At 39.1% G+C, this 18,172-nt stretch overlaps 1 protein-coding gene across 2 annotated transcripts; it reads right to left on the reverse strand.

Moving 5' to 3' along the window:
- Window positions 1-692: 692 nt before the first annotated feature.
- Window positions 693-17,820, reverse strand: LOC117535305 (C3a anaphylatoxin chemotactic receptor-like). Of its 2 annotated transcripts, none has more exons than XM_034199732.1 (3): window positions 17,766-17,820; window positions 4,059-4,239; window positions 693-3,816 (listed from the first exon to the last, which is right to left on the reverse strand). In XM_034199732.1, the coding sequence occupies exons 2-3, from the start codon at window positions 4,230-4,232 to the stop codon at window positions 2,932-2,934; spliced, it is 1,059 nt and encodes a 352-aa protein (XP_034055623.1). In that variant the 5' UTR covers window positions 4,233-4,239; window positions 17,766-17,820; the 3' UTR covers window positions 693-2,931. The 2 variants fall into 2 exon arrangements, with proteins under 2 accessions (XP_034055623.1, XP_034055624.1); XM_034199733.1 differs by lacking the exon at window positions 17,766-17,820 and adding an exon at window positions 14,280-14,599.
- Between the last annotated feature and the right edge of the window lie 352 nt (window positions 17,821-18,172).

Genomic DNA, 18,172 nt, shown 5'->3' on the forward strand with positions numbered 1-18,172 from the left:
TCGGGGGCGCCGAAAATTGGGGAGAAAAAAAACATTTGAAATACTTTTTTATTTCCTAAGAACACAATTTCCCGATTTTGGATCAACAAAGTAAATTGTATTATCTTATACTAACAGAAAAAAACAAAATCATATTAAGATTCCACCTCAGCCGCTTAATTTACACTAAGTTGTGTGAAATGGCCAGCCAGACGTCACCATACACTGTTAAAAACAACAGAAGGACTCAGATGACTCCAGGGAGCCTTTAACCCTTCCTGTGTAATTAGCTCCATTGCTGAGTATTAATTGTTAAATGAGTGCTAGTTTTAATTTTGAGTGGATCGCTCAGCCTACCACAGGTATGGTGCATAGTGTTAATGTGCCAGGGAACTGTAATGAACTCCTTCATTCACAGATGGGAGTGTATGCATGTGCAGTACATCTAATAAGGAAAGATAGAATACCATACATTGTATTTTGTTTGTTTTTCAGTCTGCTGCAGTCTTTATATATTTGCTCTTACTAGAAATGTATTTTCGGTATGTTTGTAATGTTTTATCTTTTCAGAGGAGAAACTACGAAGCTGGATATTACCATGTTGTTTCATAAAAAATAAGATCTGTTTTTTACAGGTGTGTTGGTTTCTGTTAAGGCATATCATTTAACAGTTACAATTAAAATGTATTTAAAATGACTAAATACGGAGACGGTTTCATCCTCAAGCCATTTATGTTGCTGAGCTATGTACTACTTACATTATGCCAAAGGTTTACGACACATTTCATACCAAGAGACAAACTCATTTCTTGAAGACTTTGTACTATAGAAGCAGATATAACTACATTCATTGAGTTTTAGCCTCAGACAAAGCACCAAGTTGCTGTTTTGGAGAGAAAATTACCAAACTGAAATCTTTGAAAACATTTTTTAAAATGTATTATATTATGACAATGCCAATTATGCACTTGGGTATAGCCAGCGAATAGACAGCAAAAGTAAAACTCTACAACAATCTTTAAATGATCTTGGACCACCATCACTGGTAACGTTGCAGCTTTTTGCCTCTTTGTTGACACCTTTGCACAATAAAACAGTTTAAATATGATGTGAAATAATTTTGCATGTTACAGTATTTAAAAGGTAATACAGTATGATTATATGATACAGATGTTTTGAAGAAATGTACAACAAAAAAGTGTGAAATAAGCTGATTATTCCTCTATGCTGTGAACTTTAAATCAAAGTGTAACACTGTGAGCTTCATCATAATACTGCTGCTACAGTACTCAGCAGAACAGAAGTACCATAAAACCTTTAAAGACAAACAGCAGGATGGCATATATGTGTATCTTAGTGAGGAGAAAGTAATCTGAAGAGCTGGTACTGCTGTGTTTTATGAGCCTGTTGCTAAGGACTGATGTTTGTGGCGTTGGTCAAGGCTTGATTTTTATTATTTTCCATATGCATGTGTCCCATAACAGAAACAAATGATCTGCCCACAGAGCATACAATTACACTCATGAAACCCTTTGGACTCTGATGGTAGAACACAAAATGTTGATGGTAGAACACATAATATGCATATAAACCAAATGACACAAAGGCATCTTGCTTTCGCTGCTAGCTTTACATTTCCTCCTTTTCCATGGCTAATCTCCCATATTACTGGACCAATAAGATCAATCATTGTTGAACTTATTTATCACTGTATGATAAAGGACTTCTTGGGTTGTGATGATTCAAATGTTTTGAAAAATGTATTTTATTGTCTGTTTAAAACCGTCATGAGTGGTGCTGTCTTTACTCTATGTTGTGTGTGCTTATAGCAACAGCTAATAGCTAACGGAACTTCTGAACTGACAACATATTCTGTCGTTTCTTAGCTGTGTTTTGCTGTAAGAAACCAGCTCATTAAGTGGCCTGCTTTGAAAGAACACAAGCCACTTGGTTTGGTGGTTGGTTGGTGGATTACAAATTAGAGAAACCACATTTTTGGTTTGGAAGGGTTTCTCCTCAAATTAAACAAATATATTTCCGTGCTCTTGTGGGACAGTTTTGGGCTGGTGTTGGAAAAGTTAACCTGGAGACACACATGTCAGAGATCTGCACTCTAGCTCGTCTAGTTTTTCAAGTGGATTTTATGTACAGTTTCATTTCATCTTTCCTTCAGTGTTATAACTGGCTTTCCCTTGAATAGTCTCACTTCCCCCTCTCGTCTTTCCTATTCCTCCAGACTAACCACAGTTCCACTTTGCATCTGTGACATAAATAACAAACATCACAACACAGTTTACAGGAAATTGTGAATCCGATCTCAGTATATCAACATCGATCCGATGATTCTCTTCATCATGAGGTCTTCAGTTTAGACATAGGATTGCTTTGACCAATATATACAAATACAGAGAAAGTCAGTTAAAAACGTTATACTACTCCTTTTATTATAACCAACCTTTTTACCTTCTAATATATCACCGTGGCACTTAATACAACTTTCATGGTCTGCAAGAACAAGTACTATGAATACTTCTATACATATGAACATACAATAAACAGTAAATTAGACTTTCTTGGTGGATATTTTCAAAAGAATGCCCTGTTAAAAAAATATAGGGACACAGCATATATGACAACCGGGGATGTTGGTGTTAATGGGTTCCTTTACGGTACAGAATATTTTAGTAAAATCTCTTATAAAAGACATAAAAACATAACAAATGACTCTTTTTGTTTCTGCTATGTTTTGTCATAATCAATATGTGTCATTTGTGTTAACTCTAGAGGGGAGGTTATCATAATTGTATCGATCCAATTATGAATTAGTTAGCTGATCTAAACATATGTGAGAGATTTGATCTAAATCACAGACTGCTAACGACACTCCAACTGTCATTCCAGTGTGACTTAATAATAAAAACCACCAGTAATGCAGGAAACTTTGGAAGAGACTCAAACTCTAGCTACCTCCACTGTTGTGAGACTGCTTCCTGCCACTATAGCAGTACTGTGCTTTGACCCGCTGCTGTCATCCAGAGATTGGTCGTGGGATTGGGTCACCTGTCCCTCCCCATAGTCCGCCAGAGCTCTCCTGTACACCCCCGCCAGACTCTGCCTTAACCGCCCCCTCACTCCCAGCCCAATGCAGAAGTACATCAGCGGGTTCACACAGCTGTTAAAGTAGCCGACACCCTTCGCCACAGGGTGCCAGATTTTCACCACCGTGTTCTTACTGTCCACCATCTTCACCAGCAGGAGGCAGTGGTATGGCGCCCAGCAGAGGAAGAAGGCAGCAACTAATGATGCCAATATGCGCAGGGGGCGGGACTTCCCTGTGAGGCGGGTTCGACGGATACCAATTGCGGCAAGGATGTAACAGATAAGGATGACCAGGAAAGGCATCATGAAGCCACAGAGGAAACGGATTGAGTAGAGAATTGGTTTAGCAATGGTGTTCCCCTCCTTCACCTCCATAGAGCACTTGCTCAGGTTGTTCTTCCCCAGGTAGACTTTGCGGTAGACAAAGTATGGAGTGCTAAAGATAATCGCTGAGCACCAGACGCAGAAAGCCACCACCCTGGCGGCCCATATGGTGCGACGCCGCTTGGTGAGGACGGGATGCCAGACGCAGAGGGCTCGGTCCAGACTGATCACAGCCAACAGGAAGACGGAGCAGAACATGTTAGCGTACTTGAAGAAGCCGTTGAACTTGCAGATGAAGGTGCCGAATGGCCAGTGGTCGAAGAAGAGGTTCTTGGTGAGGGATAAGATTCGCGTGATGCAGAAGATCAAGTCCGCTATTGCCAGATTCAACAGCCAAACGTTGGTTACATTTAGCTGAGGAGGAGGAAAAACAGAAGCAAAGCAATAATAAAAGTCAATAAAGAGGAAAACAGATGAACTGCTATTGCTTTGTATTATGCTCATACTCAAAGGGAGATAGACATGTTAAAAGTTAGTTTGTAATTCTTGTTTACACTGAGCTGATCCTTAGCAGACACAACAAGAATAGGACAATCAGCTTCAGGAAAATATTTCATTTTTATACATTTGTAACTCGTAATACTCTTTGAATCCACCTTGAGCTTGAATCTAACCACCCAGATCACCATGGAGTTCCCTGGGATGCCAAGCAGAACAGTCAGAGCGTAGAGGACCATGGAGACGTTTTTCATGATGGCTTCAGCGTCCTTAATTGATGCCTGGTCATTCTTGGAAGGGTTAAGGAGTGGAAAGGAGGCATTGAGAGACATTGTGTGGCTGGAAAAAGAGAATACAACACAGTCAAAATATTAGAAACTCTGGAGGGAACTTGTAGACCATTTACATGCACAAAAACCTATGACACACTACAGGAAAGGGAAAACCCCAAAAAGTATAATAGGGCCCATTTAAGTTTTTGTATTTCACAAGCCTATGGCTAGTTAGCTAGCTAAACTGGTTACTGAAAATAAACTAATGTGTACTAGCCAATCACAGCACAGCTGGGCTGTATCATGCAGTACACTCTGGTATTACACTACACTAGTGGCGCATTTCCACTACAGCGCGGAGCGTGGTTTAAGCCGTGCCGTGCCCGTTTTTGGTTGCGTTTCCACTAGGCGTAGTTCCGGCTAGCGGGTACTTTTTCACAGTTTTTCTGGCTCTCCAAAATCGAGGTTCTTTCCGGACCAACAACCGGGCTGAGTATGCTAAACTAGTGAGAGAATCGCTGGCAACTACAACAAAATGAACATATTTGACCGTGATTTAATTGTAATACACGTTTCAAAATGATGCCGAAGTAACAACATACTGATACCTGTTAGTAAAAACTATGAATTAATGCTTTGACAAGTCTGCAGACAGACGGCAGGTGAAAAACCTTTTAAAATGCGTGTTTTCTAAATCAGTGGTTCTCAACAGGCCTCGGGACCCACTTTTTACTTAGTCAATACATCGCGACCCAACATTTTGAAGCACTCAAATCTATTCAACAAAAAATCGTGCTGTAATATACGCTTTTCAGCATACAATATTAATAAAAGTGAAGTACAGTGCATATATCCCTTATATCCCTTCACAGAACTAAAGTATGCTTTTAAAAAAGGTTTAATGAGATGATGGAATCAAAGCTGAACTATATAAAAAGGCACACATGCTGAAAACCCAACTCCAGGGTCTGGGGGGATTCTCCCCTAGGAGATTTTTAGAAATACTAACATAAACTATGCATTCTGGTACACTCTGAGAAGAAAATAAATAAATCTATTACTAGCTACCCGACATATTAATAATATTTTATGCCATTGTTTGTTTTTCACTTTGTTCTGACATCTTGCTGCGAGAAGAGTAAAGAGGAGATAGTCTGTGTGACTTACTTTAAATTGTGGGTAAGGGTAGATAGCTCCCTTTGTTCTGTGACCTGTCAGTCATCAGACCGGGGCCGGGGGTCATATTTCATTATGTGTTGATTTCTATCTGAAGTTGTAACCATGGATATATAAAGAAGAGTTCTACCGCAAAGTTATTCTCCGTGGGGACTTCCGATTGGCCAGAAGACTCGAAAAAACATCAGCAAAGATATTTTATTGAGAAGATGATCACTATGTGAGAGAAGTTTTCAAAACCGTTTATGGTCTCCGGTACTTCCAGTCCAACGCCGACTGCATGCACAGCGTTAGAAAATCGGGCCTTCAAAATAAAAGTTTGACATTTCCCCCCAAAAAAATTCCAATTCCAATTTTTTTTTTTACATTTTTTTTTTTTCTTCACTCACACATCCGCGACCCACTCGAAACGGGTCCGCGACCCACTTTTGGGTCGCGACCCACCAGTTGAGAACCACTGTTCTAAATGGAGATCGGCTAAGCTAACGTTATATATGCTCCGACCATCCACACTCACAACAACGGCCTATACAGACATAAATAAACCAGCGACTGTATTCGCCATGACACAGACAGTCTGTGGTTTGTACTTGTTTAACTTTTGTCTAGTTTCTGAACAGATATGAAGAGCTGTGAGCTCTGAGGGCTGACAGCTAACGGCTGATGTTGGTTTTGTGTTTCGAATTGAAGATGACGTCACGGCTCCGCCTACACTGCGTTTCTATAGTTACTACCCCAGTTCCTAAACTGTAATGGAAACGCAGCATGAGGCAAGTGAGCCTGGCCTACCAAGGCCTAACTATACCGTACTAAGCCGTGCGAGGCCCTGCAGTGGAAATACGCCATAAGCTAGATTGTATGCACAAATAGGATAATAGTTACCCAATTAAAAAAGGAAAATAATTTTTTTTATAGGCAATACAATTACCATAACTCGCTATGTTTCTGTGACAGATACAAATTGTGTTTCTTTAAGTATGACCAGTTTAGTACGCACAACAGTTACTAATAAACCGAAACAAACTGGAACCAAAGGGGATAAAAAGGGTTCGCTTTAGCCGCACAGGGTCGGTGTGAACGCCGTTGTTTTAGATTACTTCCTCGTTTGCTTTCATGCTAAAAACTCCAAACAAGAAGAAGACGTGCAAGAAAAACATCTTTCAGTCAACTTGCAAGCATTTATTAAGCATTTATTTTCAGCTTTAATTCAATTATCCGTGTCACATTAACTGCTAAAAGGGACAACTAAGAGACCTTTAACATAATTACTGAATCTAAACAAGGGTGGCAATTAAAAATATCAGCAACAACTCATGGCATGACATCAGAGTTTTGTGTCTGAATACTATCAGACTATAGCTTTGTATGTATAGATTGTATCTAGTTAATATTGTATTGTATTTAAATGTAGTATAAAGTATTTGGCTCACGTTTAAACTGGACTTAAAAAGGCAATATGGACAAGAAGCCCTTTGTGTAGCTAGGATTCATTTTGTTCTCAGTCTTAAATGTATTGACGTTTAAGACTGGACAAACTCTATCTGCTATAAGCAAGACATGTAGAGATAAAACAAAATCAACCTTTCACTATAAGGTTAAAAGACAAATATGCAACATTTATGCTTGTATCTAAGTTTGTCAAGACCATGGCCAACATTTTCACATCCATGAAAAAAATGCCAGCCTCGCTGAATAAAACAAATAAATCAAGTAACACTTAGAGGTCATCAGGTTAAGAAGGCTCCATGGACTGTTTTGGGGGGAAATAAAAGTGTTTACCAGTTAAGTATCAAACATCCATGACCTAGCATCTGTCGGTTCACCCTGTCTGTTGCCGCACATTGGGAATGCAACAGATCATATGACCAACCCGGTATCACGGCAAGACGTGAACATGTGACGATTTACCATGCTGGGAGACGTGAAGATGTCACGATTTCGTCCCTTCAAACGTGACAGTTACACGGTATTGTTAACCAGTGGAAAAATAACCGGAAATTGACACGGTATTGTTAACCAGTGGAAAAATAACCGGAAATGCCAAGCATTACCCCGACGTAATGATTTATTTTTTAATAGTCACACTCGATTACGCCGATTTTCTTGTTGCCCCAGCTGGTCGACACCTCTTTTAGCAGAAACAAAGGCTACATTAATGTATTAAATCGATGTTAATCTATGCGTGTAGATGTGGAATTAACGGACGTGACGATGTACGATTGAGTTGCCAAGCAACAGCTTCGGTTCATGTTAATTTACAAACTCTTCAACTACAACCGTAGTTATATTTAAAAACATGTTAGAAGGCCTCACGAAATACTTTAATGCAAATTAAAATGTAAATGTGAAGGAATGTGTGTATAACAAAATACATCGGTGATAAACGAAACCGGAAACAGACGTAGGCAAGATCCTCAGCTCGATGATTGGATGGTTTAGCCGCAATGCATGCTGGGATTTGGTGTTTATGTGATTTTAAATCTGAAAAAGTTTTTTAAAAATACAATAATACTTTATTCCGAGTGTGCTTGCTTTTCTCTTTGAAAGTCATCACATAAAGGCATTGTAACACACGGTTCGGCTGCATGAAATATTACATATCTGCCGTAGTTCTTTATTTATAGAGCCCTGATGAGAAGACTTCTGGACAAACAGGAGAACTGCCGCCAAAACTGAAAACGTGACGTGGATCATAAATATATAAGCAGTTAAACAACATCTTACATTTATTTTCACACAATACGTCTCCTTGCAGTATCAACACTAATTCGGCTGACTTTTATATTTGATCCAATTGGTAGATAGGCTGTATTTACACCATAACGGTGCACAGCTGATAGAAAGGGACACCTGGTGGTTAAAGCACGTTATTGAATTGTATTATTTTATTATTAGATATTAATAGGAGGATGTGCAAAACAGACAAACTAATAAGGCTTAATTTAAACATTAAAGAGTACTTTAGGTTAAGGTCTTCTTTTGAATAAGAAAAAAGCTTTAAGAAGAATATGGAGGGATGAAACCCTCTTGAAACCGCAGGTCCTTCCTTCCTGCAGCGGTCAGACTTTACAACCAGCACTGCCCCTTGTAGACCCTCCTACACACACCACAACACAGACTATAACACCCCTTGCTGCTAAATACAAACCAACTTTGTGCAATATGTGCTATATGTGCAATATATATATGCCATTAATAACTGTATAATTTATACCTGGCCACTAAATCAATATATATGCCGTTTTGTTTTTTATCTGTATTTTTGAAAATTATGTAACTTTTTATCTTTTTTTTAGCATATTGTTGATTATATTATAACTTAGTACTTTTTTAGCATATTGTTTATTTTATTATAACTTAGTACTTTTTTAACGCATGTAAGATATGCAATACTAAGCTGTCTGTGGCTCTTTCCTGCTGTAACGCTGCACATTTCCCCTCTGTGGAACTAATAAAGGTATTCTGATTCTGATTCTTTAATGGTCACACATGCAGAGCACACAGCACACACAGTGACATTTGTATCTACAGATAAATATTAAGCCTGACAAAGTACTTAACGTCTAATATATTGCTTTCCTGCAATGTTAACTATGTTTAAGCACTTATTTGTTTATTATTAAACTGATATTATACATATGTATTATACTCTTATAAGACGTATGTAGATAAGAAATGTGCAGAATGACAGTTTAATGGTGGAGGTATACACACATATTGATAGATGTCTTGTAATGCACTGTTGAGGAACCTGCGACCCAAGTTTTTCATTCATTGCATAACTACACCGTAGTTGTGTATAATATGATATGTCAATAAACCTTAGCTTAGAAAATCTTGAAATCTTGAAAGGGATGTGCAAACTAGTCAATATATACAGTCTTTAATGAACTATTAGTAGAGAATAACGAGTAATGAATATACTTTATAGGGATCCTATTAATATCTAATAATAAAATAATAAAATTCAATAACGTTCTTCAACCACCAGGTGTCCCTTTCTATCAGCTGTGCACCGTTATGGTGTAATTACAGCCTATTTACCAATTGGATCAAATATAAAAGTCAGCCGAATTAGTGTTGATACTGCAAGGAGACGCATTGTGTGAAAAGAAATGTAAGATGTTTGTATAATTGCTTATATATTTATGATCCGCGTCACGTTTTCAGTTTTGGCGGCAGTTCTCCTGTTTGTCCAGAAGTCTTCTCAGCAGGGCTCTATATATAGAGAATTACGGCAGATATGTCATATTTAATGCAGCCGAACCGTATATTACAATGCCGTTATGTGATGACTTTCAAAGAGAAAAGCAAGCACACTCGGAATAAAGTATTATTGTATTTTTAAAAAACGTTTTCAGATTTCACATCACATAAACACCAAATCCCAGCATGCATTGCGGCTAAACCATCCAACCATCGAGCTGAGGATCTTGCCTACGTCTGTTTCCGGTTTCGTTTATCACCGATGTATTTTGTTATACACACATTCCTTCACATTTACATTTTAATTTGCATTAAAGTATTTCGTGAGGCCTTCTAACATGTTTTTAACAGCCTGTCCTCCTACAAAAAACGACCATATAGGTCGATTCTTGTTCAGCAGCTAAATACGAACCAGAGTCACGTTTTAAAGTGTAGCACCTCTAGTGGTCGTGTAAGAAACAACATGCTCCTGTCGATTGCAAACGCTCCGGAGGGTCGTTTATTCACAAATTACCCTCTGGAAAATCCTAAATTGTGGAATAGTTTGGCCATTAAAATGCTTTTTTATTAGATTTCTAGCGAGAAGTGTATATTGTACTTTTATAATCTACGTCCAGTGGATGTGTAGGATCTACAGTTTGATAGATATACGAAGATAATTTGAGGTCTCGCCAGGAGAACGTGTACTGTATATGGGGCAGCTTCCATGTAAAGTTAGCATGGGTGAAAACAGTATTTCCGGTCTCGAAGTTTTCATAATAAAACCGGAAGTATTCCCCACACTGTCAAATGATCTCCATTACTCATCCACTAAAAAACATCAGTTTATCCTTGTTAATTACACAATATTGATTGGTTTAAATTGTGTACAATGCTTTTGTGTTTTTAACCTTCGATTCGGAGAAACAAATAGTTTTTTCGGAGTTTAGACACTACAGAGTTTCCGAAGACACTACACTACCCAGAATCCCCAGCTATCGTTTGGGACTACAACATCCGCCTTGCTTTACAAACCCCGTGATTAGCCCTCAAGCTCTGTGATTGGATGTTGGAGTGGCAGTACGACTAGGGCTGCTTCTCAGGTCTATTAAATGAAATCCTTGCTTCCCTCACTTGCGTAGTTTCCCTGCGTTTAGTCCCTCCCACCAGGGAAGCATGGAGGGACGCAAGGAAACCACGAGAAGCAGGGAAATGAGTTTTAAGAGCAATGGGACGTCCTTTCCTCCGGAGCGTCACGTGAAGCGACGTCCGTTTGTGATGACGCCGCACAGCTGATCGTCTGACAGCAGCTCTGTCCCCGTTATTTCCACACCCCCCCCGCCTCTGTTAGTACACATTTACTGACACAAACATTTTTATCATTTGTATTCTCAAAAAAGATAAACGCCATTCTTAAAATTTATAAACGTACAATAGTTTGATTAATATTGATTAGAGTGCACAATAGAAATAAAATAATTGAGAGAAGAAAAAGAGATATGTTATCTATCAAAACCCAGTTAGATTAACATTCATTGGATTGCACACTTTGTGTGTTTGTGTGGATATGTAGCATATTAACATTTTAATAGCACTTAATGACTGACTGAATGGAAATGACAATAAATGAAAATGTAAAACGAAAAAAGCGATCATGAAAATGTTTCCAAAAAATGAATTAAATGATTTTTGACCACTTTGTTGTTCAGATATATCACATATTTGTAACTAAATGATACATGAATTGAAACAAAACACGGTATAAACTGAGGAGTGACTCCCGTGAGGTTCATGTATTTTCTTCACTCTGCTCTCATGTCAAGAAGCATCAGATCAGTGCATGCACTGCCTCGTCCAATCAGTGAGCGATACACAGTAAGGGGGCGGGGGGAGTATCTGAGGATTTCATCGGAGGATGGTCTGGTGGTTCCTCGGTTATCGCTCCTCCATGATCGCTCCTCGCTCCTCGATCCTCGGTCCTCCGGCAGAAATAAGAGCCATAGGACGGTACTCAAGATGGCGCAGGCAAATCAACTTCCGGTGAGACCGAGGACCGAGGAGCGAGGAAATGAAAATAGTCGACCTGAGAAGCAGCCCAGGTTACGCCGAATGTCAAACAGCTCTTTGAAATGGAATGGAACCACGCCAGACTATCCAAAACTGGACTTGGACGGGTCCAGCCCAGCCCTCCCCCCCAGAATTACACATGCTGGCTATTGTGTGTTTCGCAATATGTTCTATGGCACGTCTCTACTGGGAATTGTAGTTTTATAAGACGTTTTCGTATTTCCCACAATTAGAAGTTGCCAGTATTAAACTGTATACATCCCTGGAGGTTTAGGGGATACGAAACACATTGGTGTTATCAAATTTAAAACATATAATTAATACATGGGTGAAAATTGCTTGTGCCCATAATGGGCAGCATTAATATACCCACATGACAGCTAAGGTCAGAAGAGCTTTATTTAACAGCTGGTCTTATGTCTGTGACCCCTCCTGTTGTTAATTGATAAGCCTGAAACATGCACTTGTCAAGGTTCAAATGCACATTTAGCAAATATGGCAGTAGCCATCGATCATCTTAAGATAAGATACTTTATTGATCCCAAGTTGGGAAATGTTTTTGTTACAGCAGCATGTACTACTTTGTTCTACTCCACTACAATTCAGAGGTCAACCTGGTATTTTTACTCTATTACATTTATTTTTGTTACTTTGCAGATTCTGATTAATGATGTGAAATATAAACAACCTTTAAATCAGACTTTCGTTACACCTGAGTAAAATTCAGCCTTATCAGTTTGTCTGTTTTGCACATCCACCTGTTAATATCTTTGGACGTCCTGCACTAAACGGTTTTATTGTAGAGATCACTACAGTATCTTCTTGATATTTTCTATTCTATATTTCTATCATTGACCCCTATTTTGTATGTAGGCTACTCTTAATATTGAAATGTTTTCATAAAAATTAAACTTATTCAACAACTAAATTCAATAACGTGCTTTAACCACTAGGAGGTACGATTTAGACCAGTGGTCAAGTTAATAAAACATAATAATATCAAACATAATATGACTATTCACTTTATTGTGAAATTAAAACAGAACGGTAAAGGAAAATACAGTTTCAGTCTCTCAATGTGAAGCTTATGCATTGTACCATAAACTTTTATAGACCTGTAACAGTCAACTGCATGAGGAGTTGGAAAGGTAGTTCAGAAAATCAGTAATATCTTTAAAAACTACAACAAAATCCCTTTCTATCAGCTGTGCACCGTTATGGTGTAAATACAGACTATCTACTAATTGGATCAAATATAAAAGTCAGCCGAATTAGTGTTGATACTGCAAGGAGACGTATTGTGTGAAAAGAAATGGAAGATGTTGTTTAATTGGTGATATTTTATGGTCCACGTCACGTATTCAGTTTTGGCGGAATCTCTTCCAGTTTGTCAAAAGGTCTTCTGATCAGGGCTCTATAAATACATATCTACGGCAGATATGTAATATTTAATGCAGCCGAACCGTGTATTACAATGCCGTTATGTGATGACTTTCAAAGAGAAAAGCAAGAACACTCGGAATAAAGTATTATTATTATTTTTAAAAATGTTTTCCGATTTCATATCACATAAACACCATATCCCGACGTGCATTGCGGCGTGATTTTAGCCTATCAAAACCTCTGAAAAAATAAATGTGTCTCTCAGAATCGAAAGAGAAAACCCTATGGGAAAAACACAAAAGCATTGTACACAATTTAAACCAATTAATGTCGTATAATTAACTAGGATAAACTGATGTTTTTTAGTGGATGAGTACTGCAGATATCACTGTTAAATCATTTGATCATTGGTTTTATTATGAAAACGTCGAGACCGGAAATACTGTTTTCAACCCGTAACTTTACATGGAAGCTTGCCGCATATACACGTTCTCCTGACGAAACCTCAAATCATCTTCGTAATATCTATCAAACTATAGATCCTACATAACGACTGGACGTGGATTCTAAAAGTACAATATATACTTCTCGCTAGAAATATAATCATAAAGCGTTTTAATGGCCAAACTATCCTACAATTTAGGATTTTACAGAGAGGGTTATTTGTGAATAAACGACCATCTGTAACGTTTGCATTCAACGGGAGCACTAGAGGCCGACAACTTTAAAACGTTGTAAATTAAGTTTGTAAATTAACATGAACCGAAGCTGTTGCCTGGCAACGCAATCGCACAACGTCACGTCCGTTAATTCCACATCTACACGCATAGATTAACATCGATTTAATACATTAATGTAGCCTTTGTTTATGCTAAAAGAGGTGTCGACCAGCTGGGGCAACAATAATATCGCTGTAATCGAGTGTGACTATTAAAAAATAAATCATTACGTCGGGGTAGCATTTGCTTGGCATTTCCGGTTATTTCTCCACTGGTTAACATGGGTTAACAATACCGTGTAACTGTCACGTTTGAAGGGACGAAATCGTGACATGTTCACGTCTCCCAGGCAGCATGGTAAATCGTCACATGTTCACGTCTTGCCGTGATACCGGGTTGCATATGACACACAGTGACATCTGACATGAAGACATTAAATGGTTGTTGATATAAATAGCAAGATACCACAGTAACATTTTGTGAGAAATCAAAGATGGCAGAGAAGGCCAACCAGATATTTGGTTCAATGAGGCTGAGGACAAGCAGATAACATTTCATATATTAAAAGTAACCTTACCAATGGGAGCAACTGCAGTTGAGCTTCAAAATAAAACTAAAACAATCCAGTTGAGAAATTAAGTGTGTTTCTGTAGATTACAGAAGGAAACGGCTGCCCTCAAAGGGGAAACAAGAAAAGTGCAGCAACTATAGAACTTCCTTTAAGCTTAGAAGAAAGAAAAAAAAGAAAAACATGTCATCGCCTGTCGCCTCATATGAATAACCGAAGAGCGCATGTAAAGAAGAGAATGACTTCGACTTCTTGGGGAAACAGATAAGAAAACTAAAAGTGGAACGAGATTAAGGAAGTTTCCTTAGGATTTGGTAGATTTCAACATAATAACAGATTCAGGCAACAATAGTGGAGTTTTAAACCAATAGTAGCGCTATGGAGCATCTTTTTAAGGTTGGGAACAATTTTTACCAATTAGTATACAGGTGGATGTAAATCATTAAAAATTGCAGCAATGCTCACAGTGAAGAAGAAGAACTGTAGCTATAGTTGTCAACAATACAATATTTTAGGCTATTTAATATTAATATATTCTATCTTTCTTACGGGAGTTTTATTTACGTTATGGTTATCAGTTTGAATTGGAAATATTTCGTGTGCTTATCTGATAAAACCGCTGCACGACATTTTTTGAATTTCTTTTGAATTTATTACATTACATTACATTACATTGCATTTAGCTGACGCTTTTATCCAAAGCGACTTACAATAAGTACATTCGACCAGGAAGACACAACCTTGAAGAAAACAGAATCATATAAGTACATCAGGTTTCATAGAGCCAAACATTTCAAGTGCTACTCAGCTGGCTTTAGGTAAGCCAGTCCTTTATTAGTATAAAAGTGCTTCGTTAATAGTTCTAACGCTCGAAGTGGAGTCGAAAGAGATGAGTTTTCAGTTTGCGCCGGAAGATGTGCAAGCTATCTGCCGTCCTGATGTCAATGGGGAGCTCATTCCACCATCTTGGAGCCAGGACAGCAAACCCACGTGTTTTCGCCGATGGGAACTTGGGTCCCCCTCGCAGCGAGGGCGCAACGAGTCGTTTGGCTGATGCAGAGCGTAGTGCACGCGCTGGGGTGTACGGTTTAACCATGTCCTGGATGTAGGAAGGGCCAGATCCATTCGCAGCATGGTAAGCAAGTACCAGTGTCTTGAAGTGGATTCTAGCAGTTACCGGAAGCCAGTGAAGGGAGCGGAGGAGCGGAGTGGTGTGGGAGAATTTAGGAAGGTTGAAGACCAGACAAGCCGCTGCATTCTGGATGAGCTGCAGAGGACGGATGGCACATGCAGGTAGACCAGCCAGGAGGGAGTTGCAGTAGTCTAGGCGTGAGATGACGAGAGCCTGGACCAGAACCTGAGTCGCTTTCTGAGTCAGCTGGGGACGTATCTTCCTGATGTTGTAAAGCGTGTATCTGCAGCAACGGGTTGTAGCAGCGATGTTTGCAGTGAAGGACAGGTTGTTATCTAGGGTCACACCCAGATTCCTTGCAGTCTGAGTCGGGGAAACAACTGAGGTGCCGATGTTGATTGTTAGGTCAAGAGTGGGAAGAGCAGCTCAGTCTTGTCAAGGTTGAGCTTGAGGTGGTGAGCAGACATCCACTGAGAGATGTCAGCTAGACAAGCAGAGATGCGTGCAACGACCTGGGTCTCTGAGCGGGGAAAGGACAGAATTATTTGGGTGTCATCAGCATAGCAGTGGTAAGAAAAACCATGCGGGCTAATGACTGATCCGAGCGAGTTTGTGTACAGGGAGAAGAGGAGGGGACCAAGAACAGAGCCCTTATATTTGTATTCTACTAATTCATCCAAAAAAGAAAAAAGTATAATTCATACACACAAAGATAAACAAAATGAGTAGAAGCGGGAGGGCTGAAGCATAGCTTATGGGAAGTAGCCCTCCCGTGAATCATCCTAATACAACATTGGCATTATTGCGTCAAAAACAAATAGAAATTAAGGAGCACAAAGAAATAAAGAAAACTGGAGAAAAAACAAATAAAAGGCCAAGAAAATAATAAATGCATATATATATATGTATATATATCAGGGCTGTCAAGTTAACGCGTTAATAACACCAATAGCTTCCGTTATTTATTTTGGTCTCTCGGCTTTCATGTCTATTGGCTTCTTAAAAACAGTAGTTTAGCTAGTGGAAACCGTGCCGCGCCACACTAATTGCGCCGCATAAGCGCATTGTCGGCTCAGTTGAGGCACCCTCCTCAAGATGAGGCCCCCTCCGCAAGGTGAGGCACCACGCAGTCTGCATGATCGGCCTGTAGTGGAGGGACGGCCCTGCCTACGACACAGCAGCAGCAGCCTCTATCTTTGTAGCGCTGGCAAAAGGAAATTACCTGGGCTAAATGAAGACCTCCTTTTCAGAACCATTTTAACTTTTTCAAACTGGTATCACATTTTGCCCTGAGCTGCTCAGAGCTTTGGCTAACACGTTTTACTCTTTTGGTCTCAGCACCAAATGTTGTTGATTTGCAGAAGATATTATGGCTTCTTTGTTAGAACTGCCCTCTTTTGTAGTGTAGGCCTTGACTACAATAAAAGCAGTTAAATGTTGTTTGAGCACCACATCACAAAATGAATGCTTATTGGTTGAGTGATAGAGACTAAGAAGCATAAACCATAATCTAACTGATGCTCTCTGTTTCTATTTCCCATAATGTGGCTATTTTATAGATACAGTGAATCAGTGTTTTCCAACATGCAAGTCAGGACCCCTGAAGAGGCTCACAGGATAATTATGAGGGTGCTGGTAATGGAAAGAAAAAAAACATGATAGCTGAAACCGTTTGGTCTTACTTTTTTTACCATTTTAGTCCACTGAAAACTACTTACAGAGAAGGGAACAACTATCTACTTCCTAAGTCATTTTCTGAGAAAAAAAACAACAACAATAAACTTGTAAATCACAAATACTTCCCCTTTGTATTATTTTTACTAGCACCTACAGTACATGAACTGACCAACACGTTGATAGCTAAATATGCATTTGTATTATAGTATTTTATCCATTGTGCATTGTCCCTTTTAGATAAAGTGTTAAAGTGGGGGACTCTTTTCGCACACTGTCAGTCAAAATAATTTCAGCACTCTACTTTATATCTATTTTTGTCAGGCAACATCACCATTATCAGAGTGGAAAGCTAAAATGTGTTGATGGTTGAGGAGTCAAGCATGATAAAGAGGATACTTGATTGAGTTTCTATGGTTGTAGGCCACCAGTGATAACCGACAAACTATGTCTCCCTTAAATTATAATATTAATTTCCTCTTCTTTCTTGAGATTTTATTCTAGTGCCCAAGGACGGAAAATGCATCTGCTACCCTGTTTACAACACCTCTCTTTTTATAGATAACAGCCCCTGTTTAATTTAAGAAAAACACAAATGTTTACTATCTGCCAACAAAAGTGTTAGATATTTTTACCGATGTTTAACAAATCTCATCTGTTGAATCAGACTTAGAAAATGTATCTCCTACCTGCAGGTGTTAAACTGGTATCACAGCGATGAGGTCAGCTGCTTCAGTGTCTGTGGTCAGAAGCAGAAGTGAGGATGCGTCTTCATGAGCTGTGTGTGTGTGTGTGTGTGTGTGTGTGTGTGTGTGTGTGTGTGTGTGTGTGTGTGTGTGTGTGTGTGTGTGTGTGTGTGTGTGCACTGTTCCACTGTTACTTTAAGGGGTTTTATTGCCTAAATGTGGACATGTGTTTATTTGTGTGTGTGTGTGTCTCTCTCTCTCTCTATTATTACTACTACCACTACTACTACCACTACCACTACCACACACACACACACACACACACACACACACACACACACACACACACACACACACACACACACACACACACACACACACACACACACACACACACACACACACACACA

This window comes from Gymnodraco acuticeps, unplaced genomic scaffold (genome assembly GCF_902827175.1).
Source record: "Gymnodraco acuticeps unplaced genomic scaffold, fGymAcu1.1, whole genome shotgun sequence".
NCBI classification, from domain to species: domain Eukaryota; kingdom Metazoa; phylum Chordata; class Actinopteri; order Perciformes; family Bathydraconidae; genus Gymnodraco; species Gymnodraco acuticeps.

Coding starts and splice junctions, on each gene's coding strand:
- LOC117535305 (XM_034199732.1), bottom strand. CDS start 4,232: ATGTCTCTCAATGCCTCCTTTCCACTCCTTAACCCTTCCAAGAATGAC. Junction 3,817..4,058: donor TGGTTAGATTCAAGCTCAAG/GTGGATTCAAAG, acceptor CCTCCTCCTCAG/CTAAATGTAACCAACGTTTG.